Source organism: Poecilia reticulata, linkage group LG5 (assembly GCF_000633615.1).
Source record: "Poecilia reticulata strain Guanapo linkage group LG5, Guppy_female_1.0+MT, whole genome shotgun sequence".
Lineage (NCBI taxonomy): Eukaryota > Metazoa > Chordata > Actinopteri > Cyprinodontiformes > Poeciliidae > Poecilia > Poecilia reticulata.
In genome coordinates, this window is record NC_024335.1 from 22,111,617 (window position 1) to 22,121,929 (window position 10,313).

Consider the following 10,313-nt stretch of genomic DNA (forward strand, 5'->3'; position numbering starts at 1 on the left):
TATATAAATCTGACTTTTAAGCTTTTAATTGGTTTCATGTGAAACAGTCCAGGGAAAACTGACTAACTCTAATCTCTAGTAGAATGGCTGATGCAGTTTTTACATGTTTACAAAAGGAAAACTGTGAATAATTTAAATTTCCCATTAAAATTAGTCTGTAATTGGTTTATTAGTCTTTACTTGATGTTCCATTTGCATAGATGTCAGCAGGTATATTCATAAATATAATTCTTGATTTTCCTTATAATTGAATTTTGATTCATCTTTGATCAGATTCTCAATAAATCCATGAGAAAACTTGTTTCTTTTTTAAAATATAGCTCACAATATTCAATGGGAAAGTCTAGAATTTATTGTTCAGGGTTGGCTTTTAATCGGTTTAAGGGTATTAACTTAAATAATGTAATCTAATATTACTAATGCTGTTTATTTGCAACAGGCCAACAGTTAGATTTGTTATTGTAAAAGGCAATGCTGATGTAGTACAACAAGATGTTGCTGGTAATGTCTGTCATCAAGAGTCTGTTTGAATTATCATTCATGTCAGCACAGAATCATATTTACAGGCCTGCTTTTTTGAAAATCATGGTTTAAATTCTGACCGAATATTTGTATACAATCAGACTCTCATAACATTGCGCCTTGCTCTGACCTAAGCTGTCATTTTACGATTTCCTGGTTAATCCTGAATATTATCGTTTGTAAAATTGAAGGAACATCAATGTACCCACTTGAAAAGATACAAAAAGAGTCGATCGACTGGTGACATGTTTTAAAATGAGCGGCATTGCTACAGAGAAACAAAGTTACTGTGAAACTCTTAAGCCAGGGAAACCTAGCAGAGAGCTGCCAGCTAGTCATGGTTAAGAAAAGGAAGAGCCAGCAGTTTTATTTTAGCAGCAGGCAAACCGACGCTCGGCTATTTAAGTCTGCGTTAAAGGCTGGAGGGATTGTATGAGAGCTATATTAGGAATCTCCTCCGCTGCCGTTAACAAACTTGTGTCAAATCCAAAACATCCTGTGCTAACTCTGTGCCTACGGGGCATGTAGCTTGGCTGTTAGCAGGTGGCTAACTAGCAGGAAGAAACAAAAGCTAGATTAACCACAAAGCTAACTGCTCCTTATTGGTCACAGTTAAGATGCCTCCTTGAGTTATGCTCTCCGGTCCTCTCGGGTTACCAGCCAGCACATCCAGCTGGCCGGAGAGCTTCGGCACTCCAACCAGAAGCCTCTCACCCCTTCCCCGCTTCCCAGTAGCGTTAGCACGGCCCTTACCATGTCTGCGACGGTCTCTGCGGGGAACGGTTTCACCAACGGCTGTACGCCTTAGCTTCGCTGTGGTTATACACCTGGCTCCTCACGACTTTTAATCTTTTCGTTTTATTTGTTTTAGTTCCCCCAGTGGAAGATGTTTTATTCGCCTCTCCCTCACTGAACCCAGCCCTGTCAGCGAAATTCACTTCCTCAACCGGGCTACAGGAAGGAGGCTGCGGTGAGAAAACAGCAGGCCTCGCTTCTACCTCCGGGTCACTCTGAGCTCTGCTCGCTTGCAACCAATAGCGAAGGAGCAAGAAAGGCATTGCCAAGTATGGAAAGAGAGCCGCTGAACGACAAATATGCGGACGCAGAGGGCGGCAGAAAGACGGTTACACAAAATTATGACAAAACAGTTATAGGAGTATGTTTACATTGGGAACAAAAAGGGTGACAGGATGCTTTTCAATACACACGTTCCACCTGACAGAATCAGGAAACTTTTTTAAAAGTCTGTGTTCTGAAAGTACTACAAGTGCAGTACAAAAGTACCATGAGCATAGCTGCTGGACCTGTCTGAAATGGCAATGTCACGGGTCTGTACATGTAAGGAAACGAAACAAACAAACAAGAACTGATAAAAGTTGTGATAGATCATCTAGAGCAGTGGTCTCTGTTTACTGAGAAATCAGAGGTTGTGGCTTCTCCACCGAATCCCTAAAATCCAATATGGCTACTGCTAATGAAAACACTACAATCCCACTATACTAACATTTTTTTCTTCTTTCTTCGCTATTCTTACTATTTGTTTCTAATTAAATTAGCTCTGCAATTGTAACTTATTGTTTGCAAAGCCTAATCATTGAAGACAAAGTAAATTATATCTACTTCAGAGAAATGATTTTTGGTGCTGCATGATCAGTAGTACAAACACCTCAATTACAGAGATACTGGCTCTCTATAAAGGTGTATTTGTTCTGGTTGGAAATTACAATTCATGCAGACCAGCTGACATTTTTCCTCTATGTTTTACAAGAGGAAAAATGTCAGTGTCCTTTCTGACCTTTTGGGATTAGTAGCAGATAATTGAGAAACCTAAAAAACTTAGTCCACTCTTAGCAAAGGCAGTTTTGCTTGGTCTAATCTAGATAAAATATACTGGTCTAAACCAGGGATACACTTAACATTGATGGATATCTAAGCGAGATCTACATGTAGCTCCAAAGTTGAAATCAGTGGGTTACCTCCCCCAAAAAATAGTCACAGAAATGTTGTATGCTGACTTCAAAATGATCAAAATTTATTTTAGCTTAGTTTAAAGAAAACAAACACATAGCACATAAAGAACATAGAGATTATACAGACCTGTATATTTTTACCCACTGAGAGAATTTCATTTATAAAAGGGTAGATGAATTTAATTGTTGACATGTTAGTGTGAAACATCTAAATCGGAAAGCGAAGTCTGAAGCTGTGTCTTGGATCTCTGTTATAGGACAATTGGAAACAAACATCTTGATATTCGAAACAAATATCTTTTTTAGACCGATTATCTTGAAGATACCTGATGTGAAAATAAAATAGAACCACTTAAAACACAATTTTTTCTGACTGATCTGTTTAAAGAAATCAATACTTGGGAAAGTGGCATAAATGTTTTCCAAGCAGGTGCAAAAGTTGGGAGTTTTTGATCTTCTATTCTGCCTCCTTAGTGGTTGCTTCTAAAAAATCAAAGAATTTGGTGAAAAAGCAAACCCAGCCATTAAAATGTATTCCAGGTGTTTTCTATCAAAATCACAGCATAACGACACTGCTGAAATATGCATTCCCCTAAAAACCTGCTTGTAAACCAAAACAAGTTTTGTGTTTTGTTGATGATGTGTTAGAAACAATTATCTAACTCCCATGTGTGCTTTGTTGGAGCAATCAAGCAAAAAGCACCAAATATATCAGTATAACTACAAACATTGCTTATCTTTTCTTTCCATCTTTTGTTTTCATTTTTTTGTTTCTTTCCTTTTCTTTTTGCCTCTCTTCTTTTCTTTCAGTTTATTCTCCTTTATTCTCTTTTCTTTTCCTTTTATTTTCTTCCTTTTCTTTTCCAATAATTATCTAAAAAAAAAGCAAAACAGACCATATGCCCTTTTTCAGTCAATTTGAATAAACTTTCTTTTTTTGACATCACAGTTCTAGTTTAGAACTGTTCTACAGTTTTAGAATAGCTGAGTGTTATGGGGAGTGAAATTAAGTTTGAAAATCATCTTCCACTCCTGTTGATGAAATAAGATTAATCTTACGAGTTTCTTTAGATCATAATTACACCTGACAATAAATTATGTCATCAAATTTATTGAAACATTTGCTTGTATGTGAAACCAGAACGTATTGTTTTAATTTAGGATTTTAGCCAATTAATTTTGATTGCACAACTAACATATGGATTTTAGCCAATTAATTTTGATTGCACAACTAACATATTCAAAAATATTTAATGTTATTATTATTATTATTATTATTATTATTATTATTATTATTATTATTATTATTATTATTATTATTATTATTATTATTATTATTAAGACTTTCATTCCACTTTCTTTACATGCTTACCTATGTTAGATCAAGATCAAGTCAACAAGTCAAATAGAACTCAGAGGATTCGCGTGACTTCATGTCGATCTCGCGATACTCTCGTGGATCTCCGACACATCCGGAAACATGGCAGACGAGCTTGGGCGAAAATGGGACCGCTGTCTTGCTGACACAGCCTTAAAAACAGGTAAATATCTCTCCTTTCATGTGGTTTAATGTTTCTTTACTGGTCTAAATAGTTTCATTGTGCGTTTTGGCATTTAGAAAGCCGCGGACGGTTTAAAGGATAACTTTTTGAGCTGGCTATTATTGTAACCATGCTGTAACTGTTGCTAAGGTCAAAGCTGAATGAATGAGGATAGCTGTTTTATTTAAGAAAATCTGTGATCGATTAAGTGGGAAATATGTTAACTTACGGTTGTGTGGAAGAAATGTACCCGTTTTATTAACATCCAATGGATTTGCAATCTGGTTTCTTGTTTTTAGACGAATTATACCGTTTCCAGATTTACCATTCAAAACTCTTATTTATTACACGTTTAAAACTATACCTAAGATTGGAAGAGATGCACTTTAAATGAACATTATTAAAAAAATGTCCGAGGATGCATTGTTATTAGAATACTTATAGATGCATTATTCTGACTTTTGTCTGCTTAGTAGAGAGCATCTTTTTTTTTAGAAAATGCTTGGTTATAATTACTATGTTCAGGTTCAATGGACCCTTATTCTAACTGTGGTGCATCTAAAATCTTGAGAAACACTTTTGCTGATTGAAATTATTTCTATCTCTTCACATAGATCTTTTGTTACCTAAACACTCCTGGTAAAAATAAGATAAACTCTCCATCAGTTCCAATATTTCACGCATCAAAACAAACATGTTGATAATGAGTTGATTCATATTGGATCTTAAAACGAGTGAATCACAGAATCAGAGTAATAACAACATGTGAAATATTACACTGTCATTCAACATAGTGTGTCAGAAACAGACTTACTGCCCCCACTACTGCATAAGAAGCTACCAATACTTCAAATGAAGTGATTACTGGATGATTTCCTGGGAGAAGTTTTAGCATTTTACTCCTGTGACATATTTGTGTTAGTCTTAACACAAGGCCAACAGGAAAAATGTGACACAAGGAATCACAAATTCATTGAAACATCGATGACTACCTGATTGACTGGTTCAAACATTAAAGACATTTGCATATTTTTTCAGTAAAAGACCTCAAAGCAACGTTACCTTGTGGTTATGCTAAAACAAATTACTGATGAATAAAACAGAAGATGTATCTTGGCACTAAACAACACTATGCTGAATGCTAATGTCCAGGGCAGTAATAAAAATGTGTAAAAGAACTTAGGTTTGTAAATTTGCATTTTTTAAAAATCACGAGACTTGTGGAATAATGCCCTTTGGACAGGTGACACCACAGATGATGATTGACAAATTTATGGAGACATTTTTGGTAAACAGCACGTCATCACAACATGGTTTACCAGCTATTGGTGCTGCAGACGTGAGATGTGGAGTCAGATTAGCAAAAGGTCATGAGAGAAAAATAATCCTTCAAAAAGTACTAAATATGACTGTCATGAAGGGCTCCTTCATTAAGGGACAAAAAATTACAGTCCCACGATAAAGCGACCCTGATTGCCATAATCTTGGGAGGTTTTCGATCATCCGATACTTCGGTGTGAAACCGATCTTTTCTACCTTGGTAAAGGTTTAGAAATCAGCCACTGTCCTGTTTTGATCTGCTTCGAGAGAGAACTGACCGATACGCCCATCTGGCCACATCTGCACATTCACGGTTAAAAATAGTTTCCCCAGCATTGCTAACTTGGTGAAATTGTCTCAACATTGGCGACTTTTTAAACAAAATAAATCTGAATCTGGAAGTCAGGCTTTTTAAATGTCAGTCAGTGATCAACCAAAAAGCTGCAATCGCTGCACCCCTAACAAAAGAAGCAATACTTGTGTACCAAATCAGGATGCGAATTGGCCCTGCACATGCATCAGATGACACCCAGAACAAGAGGCAGCTAAAATCTCTGCTAAACTTCGCAGGTTGCACAGGTGCAGACTTCCTGCATTAAATGTGCAAAAACACAGAATCAAGCTAGAGAAACTAAACTCAGCAGTGAACCTAAAGCCCGTTGAATCACTGTCATGCTTTTCTTAAAAGACTTGAGTAAGATTGTCTCAGAGGCTACGTTTGGCAGCCATCAGATTTAACATCACAGCTCAAATAAACCCAGTTGTTTCCTGTTAAAAAGGGGGATGTTGCTAATTGCTACATCCAGAACGAGCTAATAGGCTTGCAGCCTGTAAAACTGGTTTCTCATTCCCGATTCCGTGTTTATTTCTGACCTCTAGAGACGAGTAAAGCAGGTCCAGCTCACTTTTTTTCTTGGACTGTGAATCACGGTGCAGATCCTGTACTGAATAACTCATCATTTAACTCTGACGGTGGATCTGGTTTCATGCTCAGAAGAATGCTTCTAAATCACTCGGAGGAATAAAAAGATATGAGCTGTGAACCCATTTACATAATGCAAGAGAAAAGGCTGCCAGGGCTGCATGACGGCTTGGTTATGGAAAGTTACAGAGCTTTGTTGTGCGCCTCCTCGAGCCGAACATATGCTGAAGATTTTCTCTGGCAACCAGACACCTTGGCACGGCTGACAGCTTTGAGCAGGGAGCTCAAAGAAATGCCACAAAGCAGCTGGGTTGTTTTCACTTATAAACACAAGTTTTATTACATCAAAGATGTCATTATCATGCTTCTTAAATGGAACGTTCATGTTTTGTGTTAGAAATGTACGCAGCTTGGCTCATGAAGAGAGTCTTAGTTAACGTTCATGTGATAAATGTAAACATGTACGTGTTGACAGTCAAAAACGTTAATAAATACGAACCACAATTACTGCAACTAAAGAAGAAATAAAAAATGTCTTCTAAAATTATCCACAAAAGACAAAAGGGTACAATTAGACTTTAAATTATACTGTGACTTTAAATTTAAAATGATTTTGTTTAACCAAGAAGTTTCTTACCGATAGAAATTGTCATTCTAAAAAATGTACTTAAAAATATACATTTCTTAGAGTTTACAACATTTTCAAAAAACATGACTCGGTGATCACAGTAAAATAACTAACACTAAAGAAATCACACCTTTCTTATAATTGCTGACCAGCTCTTCGTTGTTTCCTGTGATATTTTGATGGTTTATTTGTGGATCCATGTTTGAGGTTGAAGAGCCTCCGTGCCATCACCCTAATTTTTCATTCTCTTTAATTAGTCATGGTTCCAAAACATTAATGAAAACATTTTGGAAAAATTAAAATTTTATCCTAAATCCACCAGGGTAATGAGTAATAGTCATTAAAAATCTCATTTAGTGTTAAAATGCTTGAAAAACTGCTTTTATTTAATTGTTTAAGCCGTTTTTGGATTGGCTTCGTCATCTGTGGAGCCCGTTTTAATCCTTCCAGGGAGACATCCACTTTTTATTTTAGCTGTAACGCTCGGTAAACATAATTTTCTTTTTTGCCCTGCTGCAAGTGTGGTCTCCAAATATAACTTGCGACTGAAACAAAAAAGGAATTTGAAGTCATGGTATTGGTTAAAAACAACAGTGTGGAGCAGAAACATTTGCCAGAGTAAAACAGTCGGGGTTAGGGTTCGAGGTGCAGTATTCAATCACGCTGATTGAATATGACTGGCTTTTTGAAGTCATTTGCAAAAAATAATTCAAACAGTGAATAACAGTGCAATTAAACAGCTCTGGACTTCATTTGTTGGAAAAGCCCACTGAGTTTTTTTTTTTCACTCGATTCATGTACAAATGTTTTTGTTATAATCCAGTCCCCGAGGAGGAATCCAGACAAAAGAAAAGGGAATGAGATATTGATCTACCCTCTCATTTTCCCCCAAAAGCTTTCATTTTATCCCTGACAGTGGAAAAATCAGAGGCTTCAGAAACATTCTGGCTGGAGAGCAAAGAAAGACTCGGGCTCCAGCAGACGGAAAGTCTCAGATTTTAACAAAGTCGTCGCTTGAAATGGACGAAAAGTTATTGTTGATGTGTACCGATAATAAAGATGAGCTGAGGGTTTTGTGGTCTTGTTTGACATGTGTAAACTGTGTAATAAGAAACAGTCTGAGGGTTCTGGTTGAGGCACATCGGTCATGCCGCATAGTTCTCTGTATCTAATTAGGAGCCGCATGGGCCCAAATGGCTTTTTTTATGTGTTTTGTGTTTTGGCCGGCCTGCTGTTGGGTGTGGTGTGGCCTGCAGCGAGGTGAAACTCGGCGCACAGATGCATTCTTACTAATAACCCTCCCTGGTTTCCACAGACGGACCTGCAACGGATGCTTTCAGACCCACTCGTGTCGATCCCCCTGGCTTATCTGTCTTGGGTTTTTTAGTCTCTAGGAGCAAAATTTAGCAACTGTATTTTATAACTCCTTTGAATATTTTTTACATTGTACAATCACAAACTTTTATGTACTTTGAGTAAATACATAAAAGTATTTATGCAGCGAAAAAAAGGCACACCATTTTTTTCCTTGAAATATTTCATAATTATCAAGTGATTATTGGAGAGACTTTGTGTTTTTGCCTTTGGTAGAAATTTTACTATTATTTGTCTATTTATGCACTAGTTTAATTTTGTTTTTTTAGCGTAGTGTGTTTTAATTAATTAATTTTTTACTTGTGGATGGAAAAGTAAAAAAAAAAAAACATGATGATCACAATTTTTAGACTTAAACTGACAAACATGAGCATCTATTTTTAATCATCTCACTCGAGTCAATGAAATGTGATGCTGGCAGCATCGTGTTGTGGGATACTTTAGGTATATGCTGTGATTTAATTGTAACACCAGCTGAATGTTTAGTGTCTGTGTCCTGCTGATAGATGGGCATTTGTCCCAGTCCTGTGTCTTTTACAACATTTGACTAGTTTTCTCCCTAGGATCGCCATATTTGGCTGAATCCTTAAACCCAGAGCAGCTTCCCTGCTGAAAATTTAATTTGCTTTGAGACCAATTTCAAGTAATATAATTGTAAAGTCATAATAATGCAATAACACACTCGTAAAGATGGATAAAATTTTAATTCTAAAATGACATTTAACTAGAACTGGAAAACATTTTTAATATCCAAAACAGAAACAACAAATGAAATTAATTATGAAGTCTCTGTAAACAAAATAGGGCTTTGTGAGACCAAATCTCCAGAAGACTTTTATCATCTGGTTTTTAGTAAAAAGAGAGAAAAGAGAAAAACAATAAATCATGCAAATGGATATTTTTGAGCTTCTTTTATTTTATCATGCAGTTAATAGATTTGTTGCTCATCGCAGCCAAACGAATGAATACAAATGTACCCCACACTTTCCATATTTATATTTATGAAAAAAAGAAACTGATTCCTTTCACTTTACTATTTATGCAACATACAGATTTTGTAATGTGACAAAATGTGAAAACATTTATTGGGTTTATTCTGTTTTTATTCTGCACATATTCATGCTAAATAAAATGCATTCACATTGTTCCCTGTGCAGAGATGTTGAATGATTTGATTATTTTTCTTGTTTGCACGCAACTGCCTGTCGTTATAATAACCCGACTTCATGTTCTGTCTTTTTATCAGTTTCTTTATATTTCTCTTCTTGCAGCAACTGGCGTCGGTATCGGCATCGTGTTCTCCGTCCTCTTCTTTAAGCGTAAGTTTTATTTCTTTGTATCTCTGTGAAAACAAGCAGATGTGATTTTGTTTTTCCGTTCTCTCCTCCCACCAGGTCGAACGTGGCCTGTGTCGTTCGGATCGGGCCTGGGGTTGGGAATGGGATACAGCAACTGCCAGCATGACTTCAGGTCACCATATCTGATTCATGGCCGCATGGTTAAGGTGAGTACGCAGTGGAAAATGTGTTGCTTCTTACACCAGAACGTCGGTTTTATAACTCCTCTCACTTTTCAGGACCAGTGATGAAAAACTGAAGAACAACATGAGAATCTCATCTGTTTAATTGAATGATTTCTTTGGCACTGACTTCCAAAGATGCCCACTATGTGTATCTTGTAATACAGTAAATGTATATTTAATAAAATTATTGCATAAAGCTTTTTCTCTGTCTGTTTTTTCCATTGCTGTGTGAAAGTGTGAGAATGAAATGTGTTCTGGGGGTGGAAGGTAATGCTCTGTGTTAATGAGCGGGGAGACTCAGACTCCTGCTGTTTTGGAATGAGAGCCAGGTTCAGCATCTGCAGCCCGTACAGAGAGTGGGAGGATGAATAGTTGTACTGAATGATTGAATAAAGACGTGGATTTGGCAGGGGAACAAAGCCAAATGTTGACAGGTAAGAAAGAAACGGAGTTGGGCCATTTCAGCACATTAAGGATTTGGTTCAGGTTTTTTGGAATAGGTTTTTGTTAAGTT

At 36.7% G+C, this 10,313-nt stretch overlaps 2 protein-coding genes across 4 annotated transcripts in view; one reads left to right on the forward strand and one right to left on the reverse strand.

Annotated features, from left to right (window-relative positions):
* The window catches only part of capzb (capping actin protein of muscle Z-line subunit beta), an 18,944-nt gene extending 17,405 nt beyond the window's left edge, over positions 1-1,539 (reverse strand). Inside the window, exon 1 of one of the 3 annotated variants that reach the window (XM_008409790.2) lies at positions 1,276-1,537. In XM_008409790.2, the coding sequence (XP_008408012.1) occupies positions 1,276-1,278 (3 nt within the window). In that variant the 5' untranslated portion in view covers positions 1,279-1,537. Of the gene's footprint in view, positions 1-1,275 lie in introns of all 3 variants that reach the window. The other 2 variants (XM_008409788.2, XM_008409789.2) reach the window with 2 other exon arrangements.
* A 2,387-nt stretch (positions 1,540-3,926) lies between these two features.
* On the forward strand, positions 3,927-10,000 carry LOC103465172 (mitochondrial contact site and cristae organizing system subunit 10). Its single transcript, XM_008409787.1, has 4 exons — positions 3,927-4,033; positions 9,549-9,596; positions 9,672-9,781; positions 9,854-10,000. Exons 1-4 carry the CDS (start codon positions 3,973-3,975, stop codon positions 9,860-9,862), a joined length of 228 nt encoding a protein of 75 aa, XP_008408009.1. The 5' UTR covers positions 3,927-3,972; the 3' UTR covers positions 9,863-10,000.
* The last annotated feature ends 313 nt before the right edge of the window (positions 10,001-10,313 follow it).